General features: G+C 37.4%; 1 protein-coding gene across 1 annotated transcript; it reads left to right on the top strand.

Annotated features, from left to right (window-relative positions):
- Nucleotides 1-741: 741 nt before the first annotated feature.
- Nucleotides 742-14,271, top strand: LOC309499403 (myosin heavy chain, fast skeletal muscle-like). The gene is made up of 39 exons (XM_082170626.1): nt 742-960; nt 1,054-1,197; nt 1,282-1,438; nt 1,545-1,572; nt 1,744-1,846; nt 2,010-2,102; nt 2,220-2,283; nt 2,377-2,475; nt 2,556-2,659; nt 2,742-2,880; nt 3,105-3,223; nt 3,320-3,469; nt 3,557-3,727; nt 3,820-4,120; nt 4,219-4,283; nt 6,594-6,681; nt 6,777-6,894; nt 6,978-7,101; nt 7,208-7,344; nt 7,433-7,688; nt 7,779-8,021; nt 8,128-8,304; nt 8,393-8,538; nt 8,626-8,716; nt 8,803-9,192; nt 10,145-10,271; nt 10,503-10,621; nt 10,702-10,898; nt 10,982-11,165; nt 11,271-11,436; nt 11,911-12,035; nt 12,153-12,461; nt 12,593-12,796; nt 12,879-13,004; nt 13,100-13,270; nt 13,355-13,459; nt 13,583-13,678; nt 13,793-13,924; nt 14,155-14,271. Exons 1-39 carry the CDS (start codon nt 754-756, stop codon nt 14,167-14,169), a joined length of 5,790 nt encoding a protein of 1,929 aa, XP_082026752.1. The 5' UTR covers nt 742-753; the 3' UTR covers nt 14,170-14,271.
- The last annotated feature ends 606 nt before the right edge of the window (nt 14,272-14,877 follow it).

Here is a 14,877-nt window from a genome sequence, read left to right as displayed (position 1 = left end):
ATTATGTTTTTCTTCTACCACTTTTGAGTCTATGAGAGCCCATAGAACCCCTTGTGGGAAAGTTATACAAATTTGGCCCAAATGCAGAGGACATTTGACACATTTATGTGCAGACTCAGTCTGAGGAAACAGAAAAAGAAGCGGGAAAGGGCCAATTGATGATGCTATAATAGAGCAAAACATGAAATTGGTTCAAACTACAGAACTGATGGTCTGATTAAATTCAAACTTGGGATGCAGTGTTGCTATCATAATCCATCATGAGATTTGCATAAATATAAATCATTAGGAAAGTTAATATAATGAAACCAAATCTGTGACAGAAATTTCTTAATATTTGTCAGGAAATATTTGTCTGTTTCATACTCGTAGCAGGAGGATGCACTCAGGCAGAGAGACCACAAGTGAGACTCATAGTTGGCAGTGAAAATCTCTGTATTGTCCTGAAACTTCATATATGCCACAATTCATATTGTACTGTATGTGCCATCCCCTGACACCAGCATTTCAATTTCATCACCAGAAAGACATTTTTGCCATTATGGGCCCTTTACCTGCTTCTTGCTTTCTATCTAAATGTTTATCTAGTATTGTTTTATGTGTCTGTATTCATGTGTAAGCCTACACTTAGGAATATGCCTCTTTCCTAACACAATTCATGTGTTTTATATTTTATGTGTCTTGCCTTTGTTGAATATTTATGAAATTTGTAATGGATAAGTTGATATTTTCTCTCTTTAGTAAGCCGCCACCATGAGTACAGACGCGGAGATGGCCGCTTATGGCAAAGCTGCCATTTACCTTCGTAAGCCTGAGAGGGAGAGAATGGAGGCTCAGGCCAAACCGTTTGATGCCAAGTCTGCCTGCTATGTGGCTGATGTCAAAGAGTTGTACCTCAAGGGAACAATCAAGAGCAAAGACGGTGGCAAAGTCACAGTTGTTTTGCTTGACACTAAAGAGGTAAATTACATTTCCATTTCATGTAGATGCTCATTAAATTACTTATTACATTGTTTTCTTTTATATCTAATATCTAATTTATCAAATTTATAGGAGAGAGTTGCTAAGGAAGAAGATGTCTACCCAATGAATCCTCCCAAGTATGACAAGATTGAGGACATGGCCATGATGACCCATCTCAATGAAGCCTCTGTGCTGTATAACCTCAAAGAGCGTTATGCTGCATGGATGATCTACGTAAGTTCTGAAACGACATAAAAAGCATTTAAGTTCATTTTTTCTGTGTTTTTTGGAATCTGACCATGTCTCTGCTCATTTCAGACCTACTCTGGACTCTTCTGCGCAACTGTGAACCCCTACAAGTGGCTCCCAGTGTATGATGCAGAAGTGGTGTCTGCCTACAGAGGCAAAAAGCGTATGGAGGCTCCACCACACATCTTCTCTGTCTCTGACAACGCATATCAGTTCATGCAGTGTGGTAAGATATTATGGAATTGAATTCTACAGAATTAATTAAGATGAAGTAGATGTTGCTGTTAATATAATAAATATTTACTGGATATTTTACAAATTTCAATCAACAGATAGAGAAAACCAGTCTGTCCTGATTACGTAAGTATTTTCATTTAATTTCAGACCATGACAAAAATTTAAAGTATAACATAGATGGAACATTTATGGAGATATTTACAAAATAGAATTTAAGACTGAACAAAGATTGAATATACTTTGAAAAGTCTACATGTCTTTCAAACTTCTATTTTCAAATCTCGTATAAACCAGTGGAGAATCTGGTGCTGGAAAGACTGTGAACACGAAACGTGTCATCCAGTACTTTGCCACAGTTGCAGTGTCAGGTGTCAAGAAAGAGGCCAGTAAAATAAAGGTATGAGATACAAAACTATGTCATATGTATTATTAAAAGATGATGATTTACACTCATCTCACAAACTATACGATATGTGAATTTGTGAAATGCCTATAAATTTTGTTTAGTCATGAAATAGAAAAACAATTGAAAATAAATGAAAACCCTTCAAACATCACAGGGCTCTCTTGAGGACCAGATCATTGCTGCCAACCCTCTGCTTGAGTCTTATGGTAATGCCAAGACTGTGAGAAATGACAACTCCTCTCGTTTTGTAAGTTAACCACTGTTTATTTACAGTACAGATGGTCAGTTGTATTCAGTTTTACTGTACAGAGTTTTCTATAAAGAGATTATAATTATTATTATTTATGTATTATGATTTAAACAGGGTAAATTCATCAGAATTCATTTCGGCACCACTGGAAAACTGGCTAGTGCTGACATTGAGACATGTAGGTGGACATGATTTAATTGATCCATCCTGATCAGTTGTCTTTGTCTGTCACTCTTCAGATGATTGTGACTCAAGTACATTCTCTCAACAGATCTGCTGGAGAAGTCTCGAGTGTCATTCCAGCTTCCAGATGAGAGAGGCTACCACATCTTCTTCCAGATGATGACCAACCATAAGCCTGAGATTATTGGTAGGTGCACATATTTCATTCATTCAATGTTTTAGATAATATTGTAAGATGCTCTTTCATAAATGCTGTGTATTTTACAGAAATGTCACTCATCTCCACCAACCCCTATGACTTCCCCATGTGCAGTCAGGGTCAGATCACAGTGGCCAGCATTGATGATAAAGTTGAGCTGGATGCTACTGATGTGAGTCATTGCTATTTGAATATTGACATATTCTATTTAAATATGTCAAATCATATATTTTATTATTCTCTGTAATTTACAGGATGCTATTGACATTCTTGGTTTCTCAAGTGAGGAGAAAATGTGCATCTACAAGTTCACTGGAGCAGTGCTTCATCATGGTAACATGAAGTTCAAGCAGAAGCAGCGTGAGGAGCAGGCTGAGCCTGATGGCACAGAGGGTGAGACTTGTGTTATCCTGGGCTTTAAAATAGTAACCATTGCACCGACTTTGCTGATAACAGAAACTGTGTATAAAATGTTTAGTGTAAATATAAACTAGAAGTTGCGTGCATATCAATAAATCTAAAAATGAAAGGGAAAGTACCTAGTGCCTGATTTATTATAATTTTACACAAAAGACTCTATAGAGTAAATATATATATTTTTTAAATGTATTTAACAGAGGCTGACAAAATCGCCTACCTTCTGGGTTTGAACTCTGCTGAAATGCTGAAGGGTTTGTGCTACCCCAGAGTCAAGGTCGGAAATGAGTATGTGACCAAAGGCCAGACCGTACCACAGGTATAGTAACATTTCCAGCATGCCATGTGTTTAACCTAAAATTCTGGCTAATTATTGCAGAAGCAGAATAAAATATCCACTCTATTCTACATACAGGTGTACAACTCTGTTAGCGCCTTGGCCAAATCTATCTATGAGAGGATGTTCTTGTGGATGGTCATTCGTATCAACCAGATGTTGGACACAAAACAACAAAGAAATTTCTACATTGGCGTACTGGATATTGCTGGCTTTGAGATCTTTGATGTAAGAATGATTCTTTTATCTCTTTTTATGTCAAACTGAATGATATTCAGAAGGTAGTAAATGTTTCTGTCATTTTTTGTCCTCCAGTACAACAGCATGGAGCAGCTGTGTATCAACTTCACCAATGAGAAACTGCAACAGTTTTTCAACCACACCATGTTTGTGCTGGAGCAAGAGGAGTACAAGAAGGAGGGCATTGTTTGGGAGTTCATTGACTTCGGCATGGACTTGGCTTCTTGCATTGAGCTCATTGAGAAGGTTATCAATGGTTTATGAATTTATTAATTTCCATTGATCCTATTCTCAAAATCTCCTATTTTTGATAATAAACAACATTCTTTTATAAACAGCCCATGGGTATCTTCTCCATCCTTGAAGAGGAGTGCATGTTCCCCAAGGCTTCAGATGCTTCCTTCAAGAACAAGCTATATGATCAGCATCTTGGCAAGAACAAAGCTTTCGAGAAACCAAAGCCTGCCAAAGGCAAGGCTGAAGCCCACTTCTCCCTGGTTCACTACGCTGGAACTGTGGACTACAATGTCACTGGCTGGCTGGACAAGAACAAGGATCCACTGAATGATTCTGTTCTGCTGCTGTACCAGAAGTCTTCTGTCAAACTGCTGGCTACCCTCTACCCACCTGTTGTTGAGGGTAAAGAAAAAATCAATTTAACAAAACTTTGATTCAGTTTTGAACTTTCTTGCAGTTTTTGCATTTATACATGTTCCTTTGTATTTTTACCTCAATAGATACTACTAAAAAGGGAGGCAAGAAGAAGGGTGGCTCCATGCAGACTGTGTCCTCCCAGTTCAGGGTATGTATAGGGTCCGTGTACCTTCGGATAATTAGTTTTTTCGTTTTTGTTTAAAAAACGGAAAAACGAAGAAACCGTTAGTTTATCGCATATTCAAACCTTCTCGTGGACATACAAAACAAGTTTCATTCAGTCGTTTTTTGAATTAATATTGAATATAGAAAAATGAGAAAACGGTTCCTTTTTCGTTTTTTCATTTTTTACAAAAAAACGAAAAACAAGAATTCAGCTGGATTTCTCGTTTTTCGTTCTCAGTTAGAAAAATGAATAAACAGCTTGAATATTCGATTTCTACACGTGGGCGGGAATTAAACGCCCCTTTCCTCTGATTTGTCAGCCGAAGATCAAACTGTTCCGTCATCAGTTCTGCACAGCAGAATAAGAGTCCTCCGTTGTGCGGATTCTTAACGCATTTATTGCAACTACATTTAATCTTTTTCTCATCAAACCACCAGACTAACGAATGTCTCGACACAACCCGTACCGGGGAATAGACTAGATAGGGCTTTCTTCTGTGTATATAAATTCACCTACGCTTTGCATCAGCTGGCTATATGGGCAGGATAAATTACGGCTTATAGCCTATCATTGTCGCCCTCGCCCAGTAATTAAATTTTTTTTTTTTTTATTAAGATATAAATCAATATAATTAGTTGTAAATTAAATATTTTTAACACTAATACAAAAAGAAAAGAATAATGCATTGACTATATAATTGGCCTATATTAACGTTAACGTATAAACAGTCATTCAGACTGACTAGCCTATCTAACAACTGGAGAAGTTGATGTAGGCCTTGTGTTTTATTAAAATGTATTATAATTTATATCTCTAGGATTCGCGCTTGTGCGTGGCGCGCCGGGTCATGTTGAGAGGGAAACGCGCGCGTCACGTATCGTTGTAAAAAAAAGCATATTCATAAATAGTGTAATGACCGGTAAATAAAATACAACATTAACATTATAAACACTATTAATAACATAATATGCGTATTTTAACGAGAAACTGAAACTGTACAGAGCAGACGTTGGTTTCGGGCATCTCTCATTCGTCCAATAGCCTATCCATATTTGCAATGTAACATTTGGATGATAATTAATAATGTAAAGAAGGCTTCGTACTTCATTCGAGTCCCAATATAGGCCTACACGTAAATCAGCATCTCCACAGCAAGGGAAATTAGTTTGGAATGTCAACAGACCAATTAAGCAGAATAACGTTTTATATGTTTGGTTGACTGTGTTTTATTTTAATAACGAAAAGGCTGCGACACGCAACATCACCTGGATGTGTTGCTCAACAGGGGATTTAATAGCTACTGTCGTTTAATACTCTCATTCGAAACAGTAACATTTATATGCCTATTTGTGTACTTTCAAAATGACTACAACATATCATGCCTTTGAAATTATTATATAAGAATAATTATTATTATAAATGATTATTATATTCTTTCTGGCGCACACCAAAAATCAACCAAAATAGCCTACAGCCAATAGCCTTCTTGGCGCGCCTATATATTTTTGAAGGTCAACATTAAGATTAATCACAGCGTGCTTCATGTTAAAAAAAATAAAAAAATAAAAAACGTGACTTGACTTTACAATCCGGAAAATAGCAAATTATTTCACGGACCCCCTGGCACTTGAGAACTCCTGGTCTACACAGAAGAAAGCCCCATCTAGTCTATTCCCCGGTACGGGTTGTGTCAAGACATTCGTTAGTCTGGTGGTTTGATGAGAAAAAGATTAAATGTAGTTGCAATAAATGCGTTAAGAATCCGCACAACGGAGGACTCTTATTCTGCTGTGCAGAACTGATGACGGAACAGTTTGATCTTCGGCTGACAAATCAGAGGAAATGGGCGTTTAATTCCCGCCCACGTGTAGAAATCGAATATTCAAGCTGTTTATTCGTTTTTCTAACTGAGAACGAAAAACGAAAAATCCAGCTGAATTCTTGTTTTTCGGTTTTTGGAAAAAACGAAAAAACGAAAAAAGAACTGTTTTCAAATTTTTCTACTTTCAATATTAATTCAAAAAACGACTGAACGAATGATACACGGATTCATACTGAAACTTGTTTTGTATGTCCACGAGAAGGTTTGAATATGCGATAAACTAACGGTTTCTTCGTTTTTCCGTTTTTTAAACAAAAACGAAAAAACGAATTATCCGAAGGTACACGGACCGTATAGAGATGACATCACAGCAATATTGCTTTATTTTAGAAAAAAAGAAATACAAAGCTTTTTTTTTTTTTTTTTTTTAAGAAATACAAAGCATGCCAACCTTTTTCTATTCTCCACAGGAGAACTTGGGCAAGCTCATGACCAACTTGAGGGCCACTCACCCTCACTTTGTGCGTTGCCTGATTCCTAATGAGTCCAAGACTCCAGGTAAAGTATATAAAAAAAACGTACAGATATTTTGGTTCTCAATATATATGATGAAGTTCATTTACCAAGTTCATGGTGTAAACTGTTTGTTTTAGGTCTCATGGAGAACTTCCTGGTTATCCACCAGCTGAGGTGTAACGGTGTTCTGGAGGGCATCAGAATCTGCACAAAGGGCTTCCCCAGCAGAATCCAATATGGTGACTTTAAGCAGAGGTAAATGGGACCACATGAAAACAACATTTCCTAGGAGGCTCCTAATTAAAAGATATGAAGTATTTTGATACATTTTTCCACAGATACAAGGTGCTGAATGCCGGTGTTATCCCAGAGGGACAGTTTATGGATAACAAGAAGGCCAGTGAGAAACTCCTGGGATCCATCGACATTAATCATGACGACTACAGATTTGGACATACAAAGGTTCATTATTTAGCTTTACAAATTTCAAAGATTCAGTGATTATGGTCATTTAGCTTATACAGTTTATAATCAATATATTTAGATTTACTGTTTTATATAAATTCAGGTGTTCTTCAAAGCTGGTCTTTTGGGTGTTCTTGAGGAGATGCGTGATGAGAAACTTGCTGCTCTGGTCACAATGACTCAGGCTCTCTGCCGTGGTTATCTGATGAGGAGGGAGTATGTGAAAATGACGGAGAGGAGGTGATTATTGTCATGAGTAAAGATGACATCAATGATAACTGTGCAAACTTAATGATGATTATTCCATTTAATGATGAATTATTCACAGGGAGTCGATTTACACCATCCAATACAACATCCGTTCATTCATGAATGTCAAACACTGGCCATGGATGAAGGTTTATTACAAGATTAAGCCTCTGCTTCAGAGTGCAGAGACTGAGAAGGAGCTGGCAAACATGAAAGAGGACTATACAAAATGCAAAGAGGCTTTGGTTAAGGCTGAAGCCAAAAAGAAGGAGCTTGAAGAGAAGATGGTATCACTGTTGCAAGAGAAAAATGATCTGCAGCTGCAAGTAGCATCTGTGAGTATATTTTATAATTAACTGAATTTTGGCTACATTAAAAATGAGCAAGGTTGTTTCCAATGAAATAGCAATCTATTTTACTAACAGGAATCTGAGGGTCTCTCAGATGCTGAGGAGAGGTGTGAGGGTCTGATTAAAAGCAAAATCCAGCTTGAAGCTAAACTCAAGGAGACAACTGAGAGACTGGAGGATGAGGAAGAAATCAATGCTGAACTGACAGCCAAGAAGAGGAAACTGGAGGATGAGTGCTCTGAGCTGAAGAAAGACATTGATGACTTGGAGCTCACCTTGGCTAAAGTGGAGAAGGAGAAACATGCCACTGAGAATAAGGTTAGAGATTGAGTTGGTTTAAGATTAGATTTAATCTCTGTTTTACATATTGATATAGAATATGAATTGTAATATTAAAGCTTATTTGGAACAAAAAATCCTACAGGTCAAGAACTTGACTGAGGAAATGGCAGCTCAGGATGAGAGCATTGCCAAGCTTACGAAGGAGAAGAAAGCCCTCCAAGAGGCACATCAGCAGACACTGGATGATCTTCAGGCCGAGGAGGACAAAGTCAACACCCTGACCAAATCCAAGACAAAGCTTGAGCAGCAAGTTGATGATGTGAGTTGATTATGTAAATTAATTATATTAATTCATCAAATCAACTGTTTTCTGCTGTGAACATATTTTATATATCATTGTCCTGTAGCTTGAGGGTTCCCTTGAACAAGAGAAGAAGCTCCGCATGGACCTGGAGAGAACCAAGAGAAAGCTTGAAGGAGACCTGAAATTATCCCAAGAGTCCGTCATGGACCTGGAGAATGACAAGCAGCAATCTGATGAGAAAATAAAAAAGTAATTAAAGCAGAAAATCTTTGAAAACATTGACAATGTTTATTGTTGTGTTATGGTTTTTTTTTACAACTCCTTATTGTTGAACAGGAAAGACTTTGAAATAAGTCAGCTGCTCAGCAAGATTGAAGATGAACAATCTCTAGGTGCTCAACTCCAGAAGAAAATCAAGGAGCTTCAGGTATTTTGAGATTTTTTTTTCAAACATTACATCATTATGATCAAATACAGATAACCAAAAATCAAATTAACTACTTACCACCATAGGCCCGCATTGAAGAACTGGAGGAAGAGATCGAGGCTGAGCGCGCTGCTCGTGCCAAGGTTGAGAAGCAGAGAGCTGATCTCTCCAGGGAACTTGAGGAGATCAGTGAGAGGCTTGAGGAGGCTGGAGGAGCCACTTCTGCTCAGATCGAGATGAATAAGAAGCGTGAAGCTGAATTCCAGAAACTGCGTCGTGATCTTGAAGAGTCCACCCTCCAGCATGAAGCTACTGCTGGTGCCCTCCGCAAGAAGCAGGCAGACAGTGTGGCCGAGCTGGGAGAGCAAATCGACAACCTGCAGCGTGTCAAGCAGAAGCTGGAGAAAGAGAAGAGCGAATTCAAAATGGAGATTGATGATCTTTCCAGCAACATGGAAGCTGTTGCTAAAGCAAAGGTTGGGAAATATTCTAAAGAATATATGTGACCCATGCAGGCAAAATGAGTCAGAATACGCATGTGCTAATTATGAGCTACAGGCAAATGTAAATTTTGGTCGAATTTCATTTTCATTCACAAAAATTGGTTCATTAAGCCCTCTCCTAGCGATCCCAATGCTACAAATAGTAATGAAACATCTAAAATTATCTTTATTTTTTACGTTTTCTGAGAGGTGTACCTTCCTAAATCTTTCCTTTGTTTTAATAATCCATGAAAAATTGCCATTTTTCTTTACTCGCTTCTCAACGACTGCACAAGTTTTAATATTCATAGTGAATTATTGATGGCGTAAGCCTGAACCAATGGAATATGATTTTTAAACTCATGCTGATGTAAACAAAATCTTACTCGCACTGACTGACAGATCAGCACAAAGCACAAAGCGCAAACCTTATCTGTTATGCCTGAACGTTTGGTTAACTGTTGGGGAAAAACATCTGATATGTAACATTATATTAGATACGTGCATTACAGTAGGTCTCAATATACAGGCTGCTGTCTCATTAATGTTAATCAAACAATTGTGGTATCATGGAAAAAAAATATATATATTTTTTTTTCCTATAGATATTTGGTTTTGATTTGGTGTGTGCCAAATTTGGTGGTATTACCAGGGATTTTAAGGTATGGTTACAAGGTGATTTTGTTTTGGATCCTACAGAAAATTTTAACTAGATTTTTCTCAAAATATACTTTGCTGACTCTATTGACTTCAAATAGGTGTAGCACAGTCCTTTTTTGTCTGATTCCAACAAATCATACATCATCATACATGAATGTTTTTTAATAACAATAAAAGTAAATAACATTTTTGAAAATGTGCTCATTGTGACTCATTTTGCCAGCACGGGTCACATACAACAAGTCTTGAAGTTCTTTCAAATATCTAATGACTTTTGTATTTTCAGGGCAATCTTGAGAAGATGTGCCGCACACTTGAGGACCAACTTAGTGAAATTAAGTCCAAGAATGACGAGAACGTTCGTCAGTTAAATGATCTCAGTACTCAAAGTGCAAGATTTCAAACTGAAAATGGTAACTCATGAACAAATTAATATTATATCAAAAGTAATTAATGTCAATAATTAACAATAATTATCAACAATAATCAATCATAATTATCAACAATAATGAATCAAAAATAAAAGTGTATTAAGATTATTCAGCTGTAAATTGTAACACTGATCAAATCTTACATCCATTTGTTTTGAAATAAACTGATAGAGACATAGAAAAGTCTGACACAGTGAATCTAAATCTATACAGGTGAGTTTGGCCGTCAGCTGGAGGAGAAGGAGGCTCTGGTTTCTCAGCTCACCAGAGGCAAACAAGCTTTCACTCAGCAAATTGAGGAGCTTAAGAGGCATATTGAAGAGGAGGTTAAGGTAATACAGCATAATCAATTCATGAATTACTTTACTGTAGAGACAATAATACAATAATATTATGCGACTTTGTCCCTTAGGCTAAGAACGCACTGGCCCATGCTGTGCAATCAGCCCGTCATGACTGCGACCTGCTCCGTGAGCAGTTTGAGGAAGAGCAGGAGGCAAAGGCTGAGCTGCAACGGGGAATGTCAAAGGCCAACAGTGAGGTTGCTCAGTGGAGAACCAAATATGAAACTGATGCCATCCAGCGCACTGAGGAGCTTGAAGAGTCCAAGTATGTATATTATTGTATAATATTCCTAACTCTCACAGCTATTTTATAAATTATAATTCAAAATAATGTGTATTACTTAACAGGAAGAAGCTGGCTCAGCGTCTGCAAGAGGCAGAGGAACAAGTTGAGGCCGTGAACTCCAAATGTGCATCTCTGGAGAAGACCAAACAGAGACTCCAGGGTGAGGTGGAGGACCTCATGATTGATGTGGAGAGAGCCAATGGTTTGGCTGCCAACCTTGACAAGAAGCAGAAGAACTTTGACAAGGTAAACAGTTTTAGTCATATTATATTGTCTTTGTAAAGTATTGCTGGAATGGGCTTTGTTCAACATTTTTTAAACAAACTTTATCCTAAAATATCTCCACCAAAGGTCCTGGCAGAATGGAAGCAGAAATATGAGGAAGGTCAGGCAGAGCTGGAAGGTGCCCAGAAAGAGGCTCGTTCACTCAGCACTGAACTGTTCAAGATGAAGAACTCCTATGAGGAGAGCCTGGATCAGCTGGAGACCCTCAAGAGAGAGAACAAGAATCTGCAGCGTAAGAATGAAACCGTTAAATTAGAAAACAAACTTAAAGGGATTGTTCACCCAAAATGAAAATTCTTTTACTAATTACTGACCCTCATGTCGTTCCAAACTCGTGAGAATTTTGTTCATATTCAGAACACAAATTAATATATTTTTTATGAAATCTGAGAGCTCAATTCATATGGATTAGTTTTATGATCTCTTTATAACCTTTTTGAAGTGTCAAAGAATCAATTTTGTAGCTGTCTATGGAGGGACAGAAAGCTTTCAAATTTCATCAAAAAGATCTTCATTTGTGTTCCAAAGATGAACAAAAGTCTTACGGGTTTGTAATGACATGAGGGTGAGTAATTAATGATAACATTTTCATTTTTGGGTGAACTATCCCTTTAAATGTTCTAATTCTCAGTGAGCATTAAAAAGTAAGCACATGTGATTAATGAATGTGCATTATGATACATATTATATGTTTTTCTCTTTATAGAGGAAATTTCAGATCTGACAGAGCAGTTAGGTGAGACTGGTAAGAGCATCCATGAGCTGGAAAAGGCCAAGAAGACAGTGGAGACTGAGAAGTCAGAGATTCAGACCGCCCTGGAAGAGGCTGAAGTGAGTATCTGGAGATCAATATGGAATTCTTGCTAGAACCATCATACAGTGTTGTATTCATCAATACACTGTGTGTATTTTCATTCTTATATTTAAATGTTGTTTTATTTTTCATAGGGTACACTGGAACATGAGGAGTCCAAGATTCTTCGAGTTCAGCTTGAGCTAAACCAGATCAAGGGAGAGATTGACAGGAAGCTTGCAGAGAAGGATGAGGAGATGGAGCAGATCAAGAGGAACAGCCAGAGAGTCATTGAATCAATGCAGGGCACTCTGGACTCTGAAGTCAGGAGCAGGAATGATGCCCTGAGAATCAAGAAGAAGATGGAGGGAGACCTTAATGAGATGGAGATTCAGCTGAGTCACGCCAATCGCCAGGCTGCTGAGGCCCAGAAACAGCTCAGGAATGTTCAGGGACAACTCAAGGTATGCATAGGAATTCTTCTTTTTGAATTTGGGATGTATTCATATATTTCTTTTAACAATCTAGCATATGGTAAGTACAGCCTAGCAGAAATCACATCGAAAGCTCATTGTACAGCTATTGTTATGTTCAGGATGCCCAACTGCACCTTGATGATGCCCAGAGAGGACAGGACGACATGAAGGAGCAGGTGGCCATGGTGGAGCGCAGAAACACTCTGATGCAGTCTGAGATTGAGGAGCTGAGAGCTGCTCTGGAGCAGACAGAGAGAGGCCGCAAAGTGGCTGAACAAGAGCTGGTGGATATCAGTGAGCGTGTTGGGCTGCTGCACTCTCAGGTAAGGGCATATTGTTTCCCTGAAATTAAGGAAATTGAGAGCATCATTCAAAATGTTCAAACTGTTGCTTTCCATTTTGTAGAACACAAGTCTCCTGAACACCAAGAAGAAGCTTGAGGCTGACCTTGTTCATGTCCAGAGTGAAGTTGATGACACTGTACAGGAAGCCAGAAATGCAGAGGAGAAGGCCAAGAAGGCCATCACTGATGTGAGAAACAGTAGCTGCCAAATGTTTCATAAGACGCTTACATACATTTTACGTAAAAAATGTGGATCTAATGACTTTCTGTATTCATGCAAAAGGCTGCAATGATGGCAGAAGAGCTGAAGAAGGAGCAGGACACCAGTTCTCACCTTGAGAGGATGAAGAAGAATCTGGAGGTCACAGTGAAGGACCTGCAGCACCGTCTGGATGAGGCAGAGAATCTGGCCATGAAAGGAGGAAAGAAACAACTCCAGAAGTTGGAGTCCAGAGTAAGCCTCTTTATAGTTATGATATGGGCAAGGTGAAGTATGTTATATTATGATTTGTTTGAATAAAAATAATATGTTCTTTAGGTCCGTGAGCTTGAGGCTGAAGTTGAAGCTGAGCAGAGACGTGGAGCTGATGCTGTTAAAGGTGTCCGCAAATATGAGAGGAGAGTGAAAGAGCTCACTTATCAGGTATGACCATATTCCTCACAAGTTTGTTCAGACAAAAGAGTATGTATAATAGTGTATGTACTGACAATGCCTATTTTTAGTACCGGATCAATGCTTAATTTTGTAAATGTGTATTTTTTGAAGACTGACGAGGACAAGAAGAACATCACCAGACTCCAGGATTTGGTTGACAAACTGCAGCTGAAGGTCAAAGTCTACAAGAGGCAGTCTGAAGAGGCGGTATGTAAAATCTAATATAACATTTTGACACTGTAATTATTTATATTGGAATGCTAATTTGATGAAACGTGATACATGAACCATATATATATATATATAAAAAAAAACTTTTAGGAGGAGCAAGGCAATGCTCACCTGTCCAAGTTGAGGAAGGTGCAGCATGAGCTTGAGGAGGCTGAGGAGCGTGCTGACATTTCTGAGTCTCAGGTCAACAAGCTCAGAGTTAAGAGCCGTGATTCTGGAAAGGTTAGACTAAGTAGATGATTTTATAATTTTTTTGCATTATTTATTCAACTTGTTTATACAAATACATGAACTACCTCTTAGAAGAAGTAGTGGAACTATAATAATTGCATTTTGCTGATGTTACATATCCTGTATGACATTTGCACATCTGTGTTCTCTTCATTACTGTATGTAAAGTGAAGAACATTTTTGTTAATAAGACTAATGTTTAACTCTTCCTTCTTTCCCAGGTCAAAGAAGAATGAATCTTTAACACTTGAAAGGAGCATTCACTGAAGTCATATAATATGAATGTTTAATGTAAAAGTACCTTTCTTAATAAACCTGTTTATTTCAGCAAATAATTAGCCTTTGTGTGATTTTTCAACAAGATACAATAGTACAACACTAATATCTGATCTGTATGATTACATTAAACCTTATTATTCGCATCACAAGAGTGCTGAGATATCAAGAGTGTCTTGAATCGAAATTTGAACTTTTAAAGGTTAAAAGTTCAAAAGGTCTCATACATTTTAATTCTCATGTTTACTGAATGCATTCGCTCAAACATTTGTGAAAAGTTTCCACCCTGAACTGATGTCATTGACTATTGCAATATTCTGTGAACTAGCCTTCCAGTCAGCACAATTAAGCCTCTACAGATGATCCAGAGATCTAAAAAGTAAATATAATACCTGGAAAAAAACGATCTGTAACCTATAACATTTATCATTAAATTAAATTAAATTAAATTAAATTAAATTAAATTAAATTAAATTAAATTAAATTAAATTAAATTAAATTAAATTAATAATTATTATCAGTAATATATAATCATATATATAGAATATAGAGTATAAATAAATATATATATATATATATATATATATATATATATATATATATATATAAGTGGTGGGCTGCGTTAACGTGAGACTCTTATCGGGCGATAAAAAAAATATCGCCGTTAA

This window comes from Leuciscus leuciscus (assembly GCF_965113295.1).
Source record: "Leuciscus leuciscus genome assembly, chromosome: 5".
Taxonomy (NCBI): domain Eukaryota; kingdom Metazoa; phylum Chordata; class Actinopteri; order Cypriniformes; family Leuciscidae; genus Leuciscus; species Leuciscus leuciscus.
Note: the sequence above shows the minus strand (reverse complement) of the source record. Positions and strands in the feature narration are given on the sequence as shown.